Genomic DNA, 19,310 nt, shown 5'->3' with positions numbered 1-19,310 from the left:
TTTTAATCATCAGGAACAACCATGTCTTCTCATAAATAGGGCTATAGATTTTAACAAATGAACAGTTTATTTAATTATGTTAGTGAAGGCTTCAGTGCTCCGGAGGGTAGGCCCCAGACCCTCAGAGCCCCTCAGATCCTCTGATTTCCACCCTTAGTCACTCCCCCTCCCCTTGACTGACAAGGCAGGCATCCTCAGCATACACAATTCTGAGCATACACTGTTGAGTCTTCGATCTGCACCAGCGCAGTACATCATACATCCCTGTCAGCTTTCTTCATAGGAGAGATGCTAACTGCGTATGCGCCAACTGAAGATTCAGTGGTGCATGCGCAGGATAACAGAGCCCAGCAAGAGGACACTGAGGATGCCTAGCCCTGTCAATCAAGAAAAGGGGGTGTAGCTAAGGGTGGAAAGCAGAGGAGCTGAGGTATTCCGAGGCCCTAGATGCTTGGTGCACTGAACCCCCCATTAGCATAATTAATAAATGGTTGATTTCCCACAAATGGGGGCAAGGGACAGTGGCTCAGGTACGAGATATCTAGCCCTGTCAAGCATTGGCAGGGGGAGCATCCTCAGCTTCGAGGATACCCTGCTGCAGGTGCAGAACTCTTTACATAGGAGTCTACTGATGAACTATTGAAAATGTAAAAAAAATAAATATAACTTCAAATATGACCTGGAAATCAAGTAAAAACTTAAAGGGAATCTTCCACCAGTGACCTCCCTGTCAAACTGTTTGCATAGCCACATAGCTGTGATTCATCTGATTAAAATGCTGTTTTTCTTAAGCTGATCAGAGGCTCCACTTTTTCTTAATATGCAAATTAGACATTTGGTGCAATAAGGGCCCCATTATTGCTCTTGTTGCACACAAGCTCCTTTCATATCTGTAGCCAGCCCCGCCCTGGTTGCCTTACCACTGCCTGGCCCTGGCAATCAAGGCATCCAGGTTTGGCCTGGGCACAGAAAGGAGTCGTACTTGGGTGCAACAAGAGCAATGGTGACGCCCCCATTGCACCAAATGCCTAATGTGCATATTAAGAAAAAGTATCATAACTTGGGAATGGAGCCTCGGATCAACCAAAGAAAAAAAATAGTGGTTCTTTTTAGATGGAATTGGTTTATGTAGCATTTAGAAGCCTAAAGTAACTTAATCACAAGTGGAACATTTCACCCGAGCTACAGCAATTGTTAAGTATGATTAAATGAGCTTAATAATTCATTTCATCCAGGTGCAGAAACGTATGTCTGCCAATAAGCCCAGCAGAAAAGGCGAAACTAATAATACAAGCTATTATAATGTACTTTTCTCCGGAAATTAACCCCTTTGCTGCTAATAAATGTATGCATTGTCTCATACAAGTCGTAGGTGCACAATTGGGCTTTTTATTAAAGTGTTACCTATAACCCCTTAGTGACCAGCTGGCTTTGGGCCTTGAAGAGGACCTTTCACTGGTCCTGATGTTGCAGTATTAGTACCTGACAGTGTAGGGCATGATTAGTAGATGTCAGGGCGCTTTTTTTTTCAGATGCATTGCTCCATGCCCCCGCTGTGCCCCCCATTCACTGTGAGATGACCGGTCGCAGTGGAGAGCGTCACAGCCATGGAGAAGGAGACACCCCTTGAGAAACACGGCCGTCTCCCTCTCCTTCGCTGTGAGCTGGCCAATCGCAGTGGAGAGCGTCACAGCCATGGAGAAGGAGACACCCCTTGAGAAACACAGCCTTCTCCTTCTCCTTCGCTGTGAGCTGGCCAATCGCAGTGGAGAGCGTCACAGCCATGGAGAAGGAGACACCCCTTGAGAAACACGTCCGTCTCCTTCTCCTTCGCTGTGAGCTGGCCAATCGCAGTGGAGAGCGTCACAGCCATGGAGAAGGAGACACCCCTTGAGAAACACGGCCGTCTCCTTCTCCTTCGCTGTGAGCTGGCCAATCGCAGTGGAGAGCGTCACAGCCATGGAGAAGGAGACACCCCTTGAGAAACACGTCCGTCTCCTTCTCCTTCTCCCTCGCTGTGAGCTGGCCAATCGCAGTGGAGAGCGTCACAGCCATGGAGAAGGAGACGCCCCTTGAGAAACACGGCCGTCTCCTTCTCCTTCGCTGTGAGCTGGCCAATCGCAGTGGAGAGCGTCACAGCCATGGAGAAGGAGACACCCCTTGAGAAACAAGGCCTTCTCCTTTGCTGTGAGCTGGCCAATCGCAGTGGAGAGCGCCACAGCCATGGAGAAGGAGACACCCCTTGAGAAACACGTCCGTCTCCTTCTCCTTCTCCTTCGCTGTGAGCTGGCCAATCGCAGTGGAGAGCGTCACAGCCATGGAGAAGGAGACACCCCTTGAGAAACACGGCCATCTCCTTCTCCTTCGCTGTGAGCTGGCCAATCGCAGTGGAGAGCGTCACAGCCATGGAGAAGGAGACACCCCTTGAGAAACAAGGCCTTCTCCTTCGCTGTGAGCTGGCCAATCGCAGTGGAGAGCGTCACAGCCATGGAGAAGGAGACACCCCTTGAGAAACACGTCCGTCTCCTTCTCCTTCTCCTTCGCTGTGAGCTGGCCAATCGCAGTGGAGAGCGTCACAGCCATGGAGAAGGAGACACCCCTTGAGAAACAAGGCCTTCTCCTTCGCTGTGAGCTGGCCAATCGCAGTGGAGAGCGTCACAGCCATGGAGAAGGAGACACCCCTTGAGAAACACGGCCGTCTCCTTCTCCCTTTACTAATGCTATAATTAGCATGCAGGGTGGCAAAAGTGAATGGGGAGCACAACGGGGGAATGGAGCAATGCATCAAAAAAAAAAAAAAAAGCACCTGACATCTACTAGTCATGCCCTACACTAGTCATGCCCTATGTCAGGTACTAATACTGTAACATCAGGACCAGTGAAAGGTCCTCTTTAATGACCAATTTTTTTTTTTCATTTTTTACATAATCGACTTCCAAGAGCTATAACTTTTTTTTCCCATCAATGTAGTCGTATGAGGGATTGTTATTGGGGGTTAAGTTGTAGTTTTTAATGGTGTCATTTTGGGGTACACATAACTTATGACTAACTGATTAACTTTTACTAACTCATTCTGGGAGGGGGTGGGAAAAAACAGCAATATTAATACAGAGTTTTTACGTTATAAATTTAGCTGCAATCATATTTCAGCTTCGGCGCCTCTACATGACTTCGGCAATCCACCGCTAGTTGTGGGGCTTTTTTTATGCCGTTTTATGACACATTTGTTTGATGTGGTTTCTGATCCTGCCAATTTCAATGGGAAGTTTGCATATGGATTTGATGTACAATCCACACCAAGAATGAACACGTTTTCATTTTTCCAACACCTCTCTTTTTAAAACCGAAAGTGGAAAAAAAAGCAGCGCTGTGTAAATCAAGCTCAATTAAGTGGTTTTTCCATTGAAATCAAAGAGGATGATTTGCAAGCATTTTAGGTGGGATTTTTTGGTGTGGAAGCCACACCAAAATTCATGCCAACAAAACAGGAACACAGCCCTCTTCATGCTGAAGGTACCCAAGCTGCAGAGAAGCAATGAAACCTCTGATTAAGGCCTCATGCACATGTCCTAGTCTTGTCCGCATTTTGCAGACAAGAATAGGCAGTTATATTAATGGCTGTCCGTGCCGTTCCACAAATTGCATAACGCACACAGACGCCATCCGTGTTTTGCAGATCCGCAATTTGCGGACCAGCAAAACATGGATGGCGTCTGTGTGCGTTCCGCAATTTGTGGAACGGCACAGACAGCCATTAATATAACTGACTATTCTTGTCTGCAAAATGCGGACAAGACTAGGACAGGTTATATTTTTTTGCTGACAACGGAACGGAGCGACGGAGTGCTGTCCCCATCTTTTGTGGCCCCATTGAAGTGAATAGGTCTGCATCCGAGCCACCAAAACTGTGGCTCAGATGCGGACCAAAACAATGGCCGTGTGCATGAGGCCTAACTGGAGCTTGAGGACCTTTGATTATGTCACCAGGAGCCAGACCAGAAAAAGCAGAAATGTGTTTATGAATGCAGCAAAGCTGTGTGTGTATTCAGCAGTGCTGTGTGTATGCAGAAGACCTGTTTTTGTATGCAGTCTGATACAACCAATGTTGGGGTCTATTTATTTTAAATATATAAAAGTACATCTATTCATCCTTGCTTTTGGGGTGAATTTGCAGTCTGATGCAACCAACATAAGGGAGCTGTGTTTCCTTCCCATCATCTACTGGTCCTAATGCTCCTGCTCCTTCTCTTCCTACTCCCTATCAGTGATTTTGTCAGCAATCGATCCCAGAGGCAATTGCAAATAGACAACAGTATGTGTGCACTCATCCAAAGGTGCTCCTGGCCAAGTTGCTGGTACTACAGTCCCTCCCTGTCCATGTGGTGGACTCTGCGCCTTTCAGAGAAATGATGGCTTGTGCCGAGCCAAGGTGGAGAATCTCAAGCAGTACCAGCCCTGCACACGTATGTCGAACAGAAGGTGATCCAGTTCTTCAGCCTGTCGGTGTCTGCTAAAGTTCATGGCAGCGCCGACGTATGCGCTGTAACTACAATCAAGGTCAACATATGTCCTTTACAGCCCATTGGGTAAATGTAGTTCCTGCCCAGCCACACCTGCAACTTGGCCAGGTGACGGCACTTCCGCCTCCACGTTCTCAAGCTGTGGGTCCTGCGCCAGTGTCCTCTGCTGCCTCCTCATCCTCCACCTTGTCCTCAGGCTCCACTGCAGGCACAATTCGGAGCACTCCCCTGTGTAACTTTGACGTTAGCCAGTGGAAGATCATGCGTGACACCTGCCGTTTGCTCCGGCCCTTTGAGGAGGCCACTTTATTTATCAGTCACCAGGACTACGGGATAAACAACGTCATTTCACTGCTTCATGTCCTGGAACAGATGCTGCTAAATCTGTCTGCCAAGGGGACAGGAGAGGTGGCACCTACATCTCACGGCCACCTGAGCCCTGTGGAGGCTGAATTGAGGAGGAGGAGGATATTCACGCACTAGCAATATATACAGAAATGGGTGGTTTTTCTGCAGAAGTGACAAGAGAGGAGGAGCTGGCGGAGGTAGAGGGCGATGAGGAAGACCAGGCAGATGACCCCAAGGCACAATGGCAGTATGCAGTGGAGATGGAGGCAGGGAGTCCCTCCGAGTCCCTTGCACAAATGTCTCGATGCATTCTCGGTTGCTTACGTAGTCACAATTTAGCAGAGGGATGACTACTGGCTCGCCACCATGTTAGACCCTCACTACCGGTCCAAAATGGGGGCCTTTTTTACACCCGCTGAGAGGGAGGATAAACTGAACTACTATCGAGAATCCTATGTAGTCAGTTGGCCACTGCCTATGTGCGCCATCTTCCATCACCTCACAAAGGTCTGACCGGGGTGCGCTCTCTGGTCACGTTCCAATGCCATGACTGGTGGAAGGGGGTGGGGGGTCAGTAGCAGTACCAGCTCCATCATCAGCAACTTAAGTCTAGAGTGTCTGATGAGCACTTTTCTTCACCCACCTAGTGAAGAAACCACCCACCAGCAGTAGCAAGACATGAAGCAGAACCTGAGTCAGCAGGTGGTGGCATACTTAGACTGCACCCTGCCATCCCACATGGAAGATCCCCTGGACTACTGGGCAGCCAAACTTGATTTGTGTCCGCAACTGGCCGAGTTTGCCCTGGTCCCGGGCTACTTGAGAAACCTTGACGTGGTGCCCGGGCTTAGACATGTTCTACACCGTAGGACATGTTGACTAATCTCTCAATTTTAAAATCAGTTTGAGGGTTTAGTGAGACTGCAGAGTGCACCTGTATTTGTTATTGTTTTGTTATATTGTTATATTGATTATGACATCCGCACTTGTTACCTTGTGTGAGATGTCTATTGTGGTACTTGTGGTTCGCCGCAGGCATCCTCCACCATATGCATTTTGCTGGGGATCGCCATTAGCAACGGGCCACAAGTGCAGGATTTGCTGCCCTGTATATATGCACGACTGCATGTGGGTTTGAGCACCTCCTGCTAATGCTACCTTGTCCTTTCGAGTTTGCCCTGGCCAAGCCTACCTGCCCTTCCAGTAGTGTGGCATCAGAGCTTAGTGCGGCTTAGTGTGGTGTTTAGTGCGGCTGGGGGGATAGTTACCCCAAGGAGAACTTGCCTTTCCACCCAAAATGTGGACAGACTGACCTTTGTGAAGATTTGCGTGGATCAGCCAGGATTTTCACACGTCAGTGCCTGATGCATCAGACTAGATCATTCTGGGTGCCACTCTCAAACTTTGTGAAAAGAGACCCGTTTCTTCTGGCCACCTGCTTCAGCCACTATTCGGATGTTGCCACCCGCCTGATGCCACATACTTGCTGCCATGTGCTCCTACTGCCACCCACCATCTTGAGCTGTTACTGCCACTGCTTCTGCCCCCCACCTCTCCACTCTGTCACTGGGCCACTGTGTTGACTCCTCATGCTGTTGCCACCTCACCACTGTGGCACTGGGCTGTTATTGTCCCTGTTTGACCTTGTTGACATCGGCATTTATTTTACCTTTCTTCTGATCTGTCAGAAGGACAGAAAAATGAGAAACACCACAGAACTTTGGAGCAGCCGTAAGGTTTGTATCACATGGTCCCCATTTTGCATCAGGATTGGATCATGATTTGGAAGCCCAAAACAGGAGTGGGTACAAAACATAGAAGACATGCAAATTCTCTTCATGTGTCATCTCTGTTTTGGATCCACTCCTGTTTGTTTGTTTTTTGCCTTACTGATGGATTACTGAGCAAATGCTGATCGTGTGAAGGGGGATGCTCAAAAGACAGGATCCATTTTTGGGGGATTGTTCTGACAGATGAGAAGGGCAAAATAAACAGTCACGTCAACACAAACTTACTCTTGACACCCTCTCCACTTTGTCAGGGGGCTCTACTGCACGGTTCTTTATACCTGATGCTAACATTGACCTGTGAGGCTGAGTTCATGCTTGAGTTATTTGGTCAGTTTTGGCCCCGTAACTAACCAAATGAGTGAAGTGATTCTAAGAGTGACGCCTGTCGTCTGCATGTAATAATGACTCACAGTATTATTTCACTACCACAGCAGACTCCCTTTGCGTGTTACTGCAAGGCACAGTGTCCTACACCACTACAAAGGCTCTCTGCAGCCAGGAAATAGCAGTTTTTTTTTAACACAATTCATCATTAATAAATTCGGATCAAATCAAATCTTTTTGAGAAATTTGGTGAACCATCCGAATCAAATTTTTGAGAAATTAACTAATCTCTAGTGATGATCATGGAGAGTAAAAAAAATTGTACCAAAAATAAATAATCCAGCAGAACAAGCATGGCGGATACTCCAAAGCAACGACAGGAGATACATTTACTTGAGTAGGTACATTTAATGAGGTGAATACACGCACAATTGCTGTTTCTTACAATGGTCAGCAGATGACACGCTAAGGTTAATAGGAGCTGACCAAAACTATTAACCCCCTCTATGCTAGACCTCAAAGTTACTGACCTTGATCCCTCCACTTCAGTAAACAATCAGGGAAGGTTTAATAAGTAGAATTTATATATATATATATATATATATATATATAAATTTATTTTTTTCTGATGTGCATCTTATAGTCAGGTGCATCGTATAGTCCGAATAATACCGTATATACTTTCCACAGCTGTAAATTTAGTTGTAGAAATTTAAGCCATGTTGTAAATCCCCCTGCACATTATGCTAGAGAAGCACTGGTGGTGCCCCCAGTACCCCACTACTCAGTGTTTAAAGCAGTTGCCCCATTCCGCCCTTTCTATGACGCGAGGGACAAAGCGCCACTCCTTGGTGGCCCTCTTATGGAAACTGCCTAGTGGGATGGCACTCCACTGTTTCCACAACTCCCATTGTACTGAACAGAGAGCAAACGGCAAAGTGGAGAGCCTGCTTCCTGCTCGGCTACTTCCGAAAGAAAGGCCACCTAGGGACTGCGCTCAGTGCGGCAGTATTCACACTTATATGTAAGTCAGGACCAGGGTCAGCAGTTTTCTAACATAACATAGGGTTATAAAGGAACATCATCCATTATAATATACATGCCATATATGTGTATTACATGTAACCATTTGCCAGTCCTACATACACTGTAGCTTTTGTACATTTACCAGTGATCCTTGGAATTTCTGTATTATATATGGTTATAAAGTCAAGCAATATCCATAGAGGCAGCAAGGGACTTGGGCACTGTGATCTGTGGAAATAAGGAGGGCTGAGAGTAGACATGTTCAGCCTAGGCTCAGCTATAAATAGGGAAGACGAGCTGTTATTTCATTACCCAGCTCTCCCTCTGGTGGATACTGATGAAAGCTCACATCCTACATTTGCTACCACTGCTTTTTATTTATCAGTATAAGCCCTCTAGTGGCCTCTAGCAAATCCCTAATTACTAAATCCATATCTACTGTACAGGCGAATTGACACGCGAAAGTGCTTGTTGCATCAGGTTAATTACAGTGGCTAGAAATGCTATATTATAACACCATAAGTGAGAATATGTTAACCAGCAGCAGTACTGCAAAGAAGGTGGGTTAAAAAGGGTGTCCCAGTCAACAGATATTAATGAACAATCCCCAGGAGAGTATTAGTATCAGATTGTTTCTGTAGGACAGTGATAATTGTGTCCCAGTGTCTCCTACCTGGGTACAGCTGGACTCCTGGCTCACTTGCAAAAAATTTGTAGTGATAGTAGGAGTATTAGAGGAATTTAGCAGAAGAAATGATGTCCAGGCCTTTAGATTAAGTTCAAACGTTTCTTTACTTGATATAACTTTCATCCAAGCGGTATACAGCTTTAGTCTTTTGGTCCCAGCAGGTTTTGGTGCAATAAGCAGGACATTGGTATGGTGGCCAATGATGCAGTGGGTCAGGGTATACAGACGTGGACAAAATTGTTGGTACCCTTTGGTCAATGAAAGAAAAAGTCACAATGGTCACAGAAATAACTTTAATCTGACAAAAGTAATAATAAATTAAAATTCTATAAATGTTAACCAATGAAAGTCAGACATTGTTTTTCAACCATGCTTCAACAGAATTATGTAAAAAAATAAACTCATGAAACAGGCATGGACAAAAATGATGGTACCCCTAACTTAATATTTTGTTGCGCAACCTTTTGAGGCAATCACTGCAATCAAACGCTTCCTGTAACTGTCAATGAGACATCTGCACCTCTCAGCAGGTATTTTGGCCCACTCCTCATGAGCAAACTGCTCCAGTTGTGTCCGGTTTGAAGGGTGCCTTTTCCAGACTGCATGTTTCAGCTCCTTCCAAAGATGCTCAATAGGATTGAGGTCAGGGCTCATAGAAGGCCACTTTAGAATAGTCCAATTTTTTCCTCTTAGCCATTCTTGGGTGTTTTTAGCGGTGTGTTTTGGGTCATTGTCCTGTTGCAAGACCCATGACCTGCGACTGAGACCAAGCTTTCTGACACTGGCTAGTACATTTCTCTCTAGAATTCCTTGATAGTCTTGAGATTTCATTGTACCCTGCACAGATTCAAGACACCCTGTGCCAGACGCAGCAAAGCAGCCCCAGAACATAACAGAGCCTCCTCCATGTTTCACAGTAGGGACAGTGTTCTTTTCTTGATATGCTTCATTTTTTCGTCTGTGAACATACAGCTGATGTGCCTTGGCAAAAACTTCGATTTTTGTCTCATCTGTCCACAGGACATTCTCCCAGAAGCTTTGTGGCTTGTCAACATGTAGTTTGGCATATTCCAGTCTTGCTTTTTTATGATTCGTTTTCAACAATGGTGTCCTCCTTGGTCGTCTCCCATGTAGTCCACTTTGGCTCAAACAACGACGGATGGTGCGATCTGACACTGATGTTCCTTGAGCATGAAGTTCACCTTGAATCTCTTTAGAAGTCTTTCTAGGCTCTTTTGTTACCATTCGGATTATCCGTCTCTTAGATTTGTCATCAATTTTCCTCCTGCGGCCACGTCCAGGGAGGTTGGCTACAGTCCCATGGATCTTAAACTTATGAATAATATGTGCAACTGTACTCACAGGAACATCTAGTTGCTTGGAGATGGTCTTATAGCCTTTACCTTTAACATGCTTGTCTATAATTTTCTTTCTGATCTCTTGAGACAGCTCTTTCCTTTGCTTCCTCTGGTCCATGTCGAGTGTGGTACACACCATATCACCAAACAACACAGTGATTACCTGGAGCCATATATATAGGCCCAATGGCTGATTACAAGGTTGTAGACACCTGTGATGCTAATTAGTGGACACACCTTGAATTAACATGTCCCTTTGGTCACATTATGTTCTGTGTTTTCTAGGGGTACCATCATTTTTGTCCATGCCTGTTTCATGAGTTTATTTTTTTACATAATTCTGTTGAAGCATGGTTGAAAAACAATGTCTGACTTTCATTGGTTAACATTTATAGAATTTTAATTTATTATTACTTTTGTCAGATTAAAGTTATTTCTGTGACCATTGTGACTTTTTCTTTCATTGACCAAAGGGTACCAACAATTTTGTCCACGTCTGTATGTATATAAGTTTATGGTTTGTTCGTGATGCCAGTTGCAGCTTGCGCAGGTACTGTAGCAGGGCCCTTTAAGATGTAATAACTCACGTACCAGAAATAGTTATCTTGTAAGAAGCCAACCCCCCGTTCCACTGAGAACCACAGGACAGTTCCGGTTCGACTAATCAACTTGGGATCCCCTGGCTGAGGGTCATCCACCACTTGTTTGACCCTCTCCTCGACGGCGGACTTGTATTCCCAAGCCGTCTAGGCGAAAGCGGTGATCTCGTGGGGCACCTCAGGGTTCAGGCTTGCTATCTTGTTGAGAGTAGCACTGGGCGGTGGCGTGGATACACCAGCCGCCCCCGCCGCACCAGTAGGTGACGTCAGCGGTGCAGGCCTTGGCCTGGTGGTGGTTGCTGGGGTCGCAGGACGCGGTGCAGTGGCAGACGCGGACCGGGCTGGGGCCTCAGGGAACGTGGCAGCTCCTACCTGTGGTTGCGGCCGGGCGGCCGGTTCCGGTGCCGTCAAGGGGTGCCATCTATGTCTTGTCGATGGCGTGAGTAGCTGCGTCAGTGGCGTCCTCCGCGGGAACAGGTACAACATCGACTTCCATCTTTACTGGCACATCGTCTTCCGTGGTGGCACTTGGCATAGCGGAGGGATCCACAGCCTCCGGGAACTTGATCAAGTCCTGGCTATCCACATCAGGGACCGGAACGTCAGCGGCGGATGCTGGTCAGGGATGCTGGTCAGGGTAGGTGACACAGACTCTTTAGCTGCGGAGGATCCACTGCCTCCGGGCCAGTACCGAAGATAGAGGGACCGTGTCTCTTTAGCAGCTGGGAGACCTGGATCTCCAGCGGATATTCTGGGTAGACTGGCTCTCCCCCAATGGACATCTGGTTCCACTAAGGATGGGGGTACGCCATCTTCGCTTCCTTCTGGAACACCCAAACTGCCAGATCTAAGGGTGTAGCCCAGAGGGAGGAGTCTTTATCACCTCGGCTAACAATAGAAAGTTCACTGGGGGAAGTCTTTAGTTTTCCTGCTTCCAGGGGGGCGTATTCGACATCTTAGCACTCTTGAGAGGGCGTTCCTGTCTTTCCCCGCTTCTGGGCATGAAGGAGCAGCGCCATTTTGCGAATATGGCGAATTTAACATTGACGAATTAACCCTTTGAATGCTGGAGCGCACGTCTAGCGCTTTCTGCCAGAGCAATACAGCAATAAAGTCACTTTCAGGGTTTTTGCACAATTTTCAGAACTTGCAGCACTGTGAAACATGCGTTTGGATCCATTCACATACACAATTGGATCCGATCCTGTTGTTTGGGATGGCACACAATTCAATCCGATCCTGTTCCTGTGACGCCACTTATGCAATGAGCAGGACACTGGTACGGTGGCTAATGATGCAGTGGGCCAGGATATATGTATATAAGTTTATGACTTGTTCGTGACGCCAATTGCAGCTTGCGCAGGTACTGTAGCAGGGCCCTTTTAAGATGTAATAACTCACGTACCAGGTGAGGAATGCCAGAGTGGGGATAGTGTCTCTGTGTAATAGGTATGGTGTCAATGGTGTCTCCTACCTTGGTACTGCTGGACTCCTGGATCCTGGCTCACTTGCAATAAAATGAGTGTTGTTAATAGGAGTAACTGAGGAACTTTGGTAATAGTAAATGAGATCCAGGCTGGAGATATAATTCAACTTGTCTTTACTGAATAGCAGCAGTAATCCATACACGTTAAAACAATAGTCTTGGGTCCCAGCAGGTATAGGCAATGTATGGCAGGGATTAATATCTCTTCTGCAGCTATAATATATGCCTGGAGAATCTGGCAGGTACTTGTCTTCTGCTCTGTCTATCTTCTGCTTGTAATGGGCCTGAGTAGCTGAGGAGGGATTTGGCTTCTCCTGGACTCTGGATATGTACTCACAGCTTGGCTCACAGGGAATGCTTCTTCCTGGAGGCTGGAGGTGGCTGCCTGCTTGTCAACCAGCTGAGGCTGATGGCTCAGGCTGGGAAGGTTCTCTGGTCTCAACCGAGACAGGGTCCTGATTTGGGATCCCTATTTTCTGGGAGCTCCTACTAACACAGCCTTTCCCCTTGCAGGGAGAGCTGGAACAGTCACTAACTTCCTTCTCCTCCCCATGAGACAGGACATGGGACCGGCCCACTTCTGCTCACAGAGGGGGGAGACTAAACTGGAATGAACTATTCCAGTCTAGCAATACTAAACTGGCTATGGACCTGATCACACATTGCTGCCACCTGCTGGTGTACAGGGAAATTACAGCATAATATAAAACAGGCCTAGAAATACATAAAATGACATTAATGACAATATACTTATATAGACAGACAATAAAATTACACTTAACATGTTGTAGCAGGAAAAGAGAGTTTAGTAACATACTTCGAGATGTTACATTGGCAATCATTGGCAGGAATGAATGCTTCTGCTTTAAATTTGGAGCTTGCAGGATAAAAATGTCTGCTTGGTAGCTCTGTAAATGTGGCAGGGTTAGCTTATGCACTTATATGGTAACTTCTGCTGTGTGGAGACAGACTAGCTGGGGAGGAAATGGCTTCTCCTAGGCACTCTGGACTCTCACAGATGGTTTCTCAGGGGATGCTTTCTTCCTGGAACTCTGGAGTTTGTCTGTAGTTTCTGCTGTCTTCATCCAGCTGAGCTGAAGGTGCTCAAGCTGGGTATATGGCCAAGTCTCAGCCGAGACTAGGTCCTTGCTGTCTTTCCTATGCAGGGGAACTCCTCACACACACAGCCTACCCCTAGCAGGGGGTGGGTTACACTGACTCTAACTTTCTTCTCCACCCATGCTACAGGATGTGGGACCAGCCCACCTCTCCACACAGGAGGGAGCTAAGCTGGAATAATCCATTCCAGCTCAGATTCACTAAACTGTGACTAGTACCTTGCCAATCTGTTGCCGCCACCTACTGGTAACCAGGCAAATTACATGAACAATTGCGTTTAACATGGATTTATATGCACATTTGTGGAGGACATAATATAAATTACATTTGATGGCATTGTAAAATCCCTTAAATGATAGTAGCGGTGTAGAGCCGTGTAGTAACACAACTCTGGGGTGTTACAGATGGATCCAAAATCAGAAGGCTCCGTACACTGTGTATTGGTCACACTGACATACTGAAGCTCAGCTCCCGTTCAAGTGACCTAGGTCATCACTGTCTACAGACCGTAAAAACCCTTGGACTTAAAAGACTTTTATCAAATTATAAAAATGTTTGGGTTTCTGTTTCATCTAGATAGATAGATGGATAGATAGAACTGAAATTATCTATCTATCTTCTATTTCATATATATCTACACTCTTCGACATTGAAATTGCAGTACCAAGAAGGACTAAATGTAAGGTTATGCAAATCAAGAAAATAGCTGTTGTCACCAAAATTTGCAGATAATCAAATTTGCAAGCACCTAGCTCCAAACTGTGGCATGTGGAAGGAGCATAAAATCCAGACTGGAAGCAAAGTTTTTTTTATCCACATGAAACTTAAAAAATCGGATCAAGTCATGTGGGATGATTGTGTGATGCCTCCTGTTCATTGACGTGCCAGTTATCCCGAACCCTTGAACTGAGAGGCCTTGGTTTATCACTCCGGCAGGTCGCTACAGATCTTAGGCCTATGGCAAGAGGTGCACAGAGGTGAACTTCTGCACGGATGGATGGTCTGATTGAAGGAATGGCTTGTAATAATCAATCCTCTACTGCAAGTGAAATCAGACATCACTTCCCAAGCCTAGGGTGGCAAACAGTTTCTACACAAACCATCAGAAGGCATCTGCACCACACTGGGCTACGAGCAGATGTCCAGCTATAGGAGTTCCATTGATGTCACGTCACTGCTCTCAAATGCTATTATGGTGCACAGCAAGACAGCAATGGAGGCTGGAATGGAGGTCTATCCTCTTCAGCGATGAGTCCCGCTTTTGTCTCGGATGCAATGATTACTGGAGATTGGTCTGGAGACCACGTGGCCAATGTCATGAAGAGGCCTGTACAAGGGAATGTCACACTGATCCTACTTCTGGGATTATGGTGTGGGGTGGCATAAGGTACAGTAGCCAGACCCAAAGTGTTCCAGGAGACACCAGGTTGTATGTTGCTTGTGCTACTGTGAGCAGCCTGTGTGGCCTAAAAGTGCTACTATGGCCTGCAACATCTCTGGACTTTTCTTTCATTGAGCATATTTGAGACATCATTTGTTGGCAATTGCAAATGGAGCTGCAGCAGCGGATCTTGATGATTTGTGTGCCCAAGTACATTCAGTGTGGCAGAACATTTCTCAGAGAACCATTAATAACCTCATAGAAAGCATGCCAAGTGTGTGTGTTTTTGAGCATGATCCTAACACACAATACTGAATAAACCAAGATAGATTGAACGTTTTGTTTCCAATTTTTATCCTTTGCATATCATTACCATGTCTATCGATCCTGTAATTCCACAACTTTTCCTTCTTGGTATTGTAATTTCAATGTTGAGACGTCTATACTGTATATCTCATATCTATCTATCATCTACAGTCAGGTCCATAAATATTGGGACATCAACACAATTTTAGCATTTTTGGCTCTATACACCACCACAATGGATTTTAAATGAAACAAACAAGATGTTCTTTAACTGCAGACTGTCAGCTTTAATTTGAGGGTATTTACATCCAAATAAGGTGAACGGTGTAGGAATTACAACAGTTTGCATATGTGCCTCCCACTAGTTAAGGAACCAAAAGTAATGGAACAGAATAATAATCATAATCATAAATCAAACTTTCACTTTTTAATACTTGGTTGCAAATCCTTTGCAGTCAATTACAGCCTGAAGTCTGGAACGCATAGACATCACCAGACGCTGGGTTTCATCCCTGGTAATGCTCTGCCAGGCCTCTACTGCAACTGTCATCAATAAATACAAAAGAACCAGTTCCATTGGCAGCCATACATGCCCACGCCATGACACTACCACCACCACGCTTCACTGATGAGGTGGTATGCTTAGGATCATGAGCAGTTCCTTTCCTTCTCCATACTCTTCTCTTCCCATTACTCTGGTACAAGTTGATCTTGGTCTCATCTGTCCATAAGATGTTGTTCCAGAACTGTGAAGGCTTTTTTAGATGTCGTTTGGCAAACTGTAATCTGGCCTTCCTGTTTTTGAGGCTCACCAATGGTTTACATCTTGTGGTGAACCCTCTGTATTCACTCTGGTGAAGTCTTCTCTTGATTGTTCACTTTGACACATATACACCTACCTCCTGGAAAGTGTTCTGAAGAGTACTTTCTTGACCAGGGAAAAAATTCTTCAGTCATCCACCACAGTTGTTTTCCGTGGTCTTCCGGGTCTTTTGGTGTTGCTGAGCTCACCGGTGCGTTCCTTCTTTTTAAGAATGTTCCAAGCAGTTGTTTTGGCCACGCCTAATGTTTTTGCTATATCTCTGATGGGGTTGTTGTGTTTTTTCAGCCTAATAATGTCTTGCTTCACTGATAGTGACAGCTCTTTGGATCTCATCTTGAGAGTTGGCAGCAACAGATTCCAAATGCAAATAGCACACTTGAAATGAACTCTGGACCTTTTATCTGCTCATTGTAATTGGCATAATGAGGGAATAACACACATCTGGCCATGGAACAGCTGAGAATCCAATTGCCCCATTACTTTTGGTATCTTAATAAGTGGGAGGCACATATGCAAACTGTTGTAATTCCTACACTGTTCACTGTTCACCTGATTTGGATGTAAATACCCTCAAATTAAAGCTGACGTTCTGCAGTTAAAGCACATCGTGTTCGTTTCATTTCAAATCCATTGTGGTAGTATATAGAATAAAAAATGTTACAATTGTGTTGATGTCCCAATATTTATGGACCTAACTGTATCTTAAATCTATCCAACTATCTATCTAGCATATATTTAGTCTATCAGGGCTATTTTCACCTTTAAACCTTTAAACTAATTATAGCACTAGTTGGGGATGAAAACATCTACAAAGATACCTTTATTTATACATTGACCAAGGTCTCAACAGATCAACTTGCAATTTTAATATGCAAACAGACCACACTGACGTATAATGAGTTCTGTCATGGTGTCCATCATTTCACCAGAAAAATAGCACTGCATTGTGATGAAATCTACCATGAAGCCTCCAAAACAGATGTAAGGGGTACCACCAAAACACTATTTGTTATTTATACTGTGAGTTCTTGTATACCATAGATCAGGAGTAGGCAACATCCGGCACTCCAGCTATTGTAAAACTCCCAGCATGCATACTGGCACTGCTCTTCTAAGAACTCTAATAGAAATGAATATAGCATGCTGGGAATTGTAGTTTCACAACAGCTGGAGTGCCGAACGTTGTCAATCCCTGCCATAGATGAACACTGCAGCCAGTGACAGATTAAGTGGCTTATACTACTATAAATGTACGATACTGCTCTTTACATGTGCTAGGATGAGCTGTCAGCACACTTGCACAGATAATGCTATCAATCCCTTATAACACCTCCCCTGTGTACAGCTATCAATGACTGACAGCTATCTATGTATACACACTTAGACAGAGAATGCTATCAGTCACAGATAACACCTCCCCTGTGTACAACTATCAGAGACTAACAGCTATCTCTGTATACACACTTACACAGAGAATGCTATAAATCACTGATAACATCTCCTCGTGTACAGCTATCAGTGACTGACAGCTATCTATGTATACACACTTACACAGAGAATGCTATCACAGATAACACCTCCCCTGTGTACAACTATCAGAGACTAACAGCTATCTCTGTATACACACTTACACAGAGAATGCTATAAATCACTGATAACATCTCCTCGTGTACAGCTATCAGTGAATGACATCTATCTATGTATACACACTTACACAGAGAATGCTATCACAGATAACACCTCCTGTGTGTACAACTATCAGTGACTGACAGCTATCTATGTATACACACTTACACAGAGAATTCTATCAATCACTGATAACACCTCCCTCATGCACACCTATCAGTGACTAACAGCTAGCTCTGTATACACACTTACACAGGGAATGCTACCAATCACTGATAACTTCTCCCTTGCGTATAACTATCAGTGACTGACAGCTATGTATGTATACACACTTACACAGAGAATGCTATCAATCACTGATAACACCTCCCCCGTGTACAACTATCAGTGACTGACAGCTATATACGTATACACACTTACACAGGGAATTCTATCAATCACTGATAACACCTCCCCCGTGTACAACTGTCAGTGACTGACAGCTATCTGTTTACACACTTACACAGAGAATGCTATCAATCACTGATAATACCTCCCCTGTGTACAACTGAAGTCCGAAAAAAACTGAAATTTTTATATATAAAACAGAAGTTTTACTTAATCTTTTTCCATAAAACTATATATCAATCTGCCCCGCTCCTTCTGCTCTACAACATGCTGCCAGTGTACTGTACCAGGCTTTAACAGAGCTGGCACAGGCAGGAGCAGTGTTGTGTTATGTGAACTCCTGCTTCTGCTCTCTTGACTTTGCTACAGCCTTGCATATCATAGCGATGTATTTTACTAGGGCATCTAAAAAAAATAAAGTATATTACAAATATTCTTTTTATCACATTTATGGTAGGTTTTAATAAAGTTTAGGTGAAAGATTTGGTTGTCTTTAAGCACCGTACGAAATGGTAATTTGTACTGATCATGCCTTTAAAAGGAGGACATCAATAATAAGTACTGCAAAAAGGGCACAATCTATGGCTGGCCCTGACAGTAATGTATGTTATCAGAAAGAAACATTTCTGAATCATTTAACAAAATGTTACCGTAATTGACTTCTCAGTTGAGATTTCAGCCATAGTAATATTATTTCGGATTTTCAGTGTGAATAATACAGTGAAAAACTGCAAGAATTTTTAGAACAATGCACTTGGATGTTGGGTAGAGTTTTAAAAGCCCCATCCATTCATAGCATAAAAAACCTTGAGCCTATGTTTTTAGACAGGGGCCTCCATGAACACTGGATATTCCCTCTGTGTCTGTGTTTGTCATCCCCTGTCAAAGGAGCTTGCTGTCATATATTGCATCACATGAAAAAAGATCCCATCATTATTCACCCAGAGATTTTTTATTTTTGGGTTAAACACTAGGGAATTTGTGAGGAGTATACAGTACAATTAAGTATTGGAAAACACCTGTTTAAATGCTATACTAAACCATTATCTCTTGTTTTGCAGGATGATTACCAGGAATACGAACCAGAAGCATAACATCCCTTCACTCTGGACCCAGCCACCAGCAGCATCAGCACAAAGATAGCTATAATGAAGATACTAATAACAAAAAAAAAAGTCCCCATATCCCTAATACCCTGTCTTACCCCAAGAGGAGTATGGTGTACCCATTCTCTTTTCTCCAAAAGCGAGCTCTTCCTCTACAACACCTTCAGAGAGCCTCATGTGAAGTGGTTTTATGTATGGTAATTCTTAGCATTGAGTCATAGTCCAAGCAAAACTGGTGTTTCAAATAACAAAAAGCCCTTTGTAATGTATGAACCCATGAATGCATTGTACTTGTCTTTGCAGTCATAAGGCCCCCGGGAAATAATTTCTGTTTCCCTCCCAGAGAATAATTGCCGGGGGTTTTTGGTGAATTTTGTCTACCATAATTTTCTTTTGTTCTGGTGTGTCCCTTTGTTCAGGAGC

General features: G+C 44.7%; 1 protein-coding gene across 1 annotated transcript in view; it reads left to right on the top strand.

Moving 5' to 3' along the window:
• The window catches only part of SNCB (synuclein beta), a 111,331-nt gene extending 92,413 nt beyond the window's left edge, over positions 1-18,918 (top strand). The window contains exon 7 of the mRNA XM_044277400.1: positions 18,843-18,918. Coding sequence (XP_044133335.1) covers positions 18,843-18,875 — 33 coding nt within the window. The 3' untranslated portion in view covers positions 18,876-18,918. The remainder of the gene's footprint in view (positions 1-18,842) is intronic.
• Positions 18,919-19,310: the final 392 nt, after the last annotated feature.

The sequence above is a fragment of the Bufo gargarizans genome, chromosome 2, assembly GCF_014858855.1.
Source record: "Bufo gargarizans isolate SCDJY-AF-19 chromosome 2, ASM1485885v1, whole genome shotgun sequence".
Classification (NCBI taxonomy): Eukaryota; Metazoa; Chordata; class Amphibia; order Anura; family Bufonidae; genus Bufo; species Bufo gargarizans.
The sequence above is the reverse complement of the archived record's forward strand: the minus strand, read 5'-3'. Positions and strand labels throughout refer to the sequence as shown.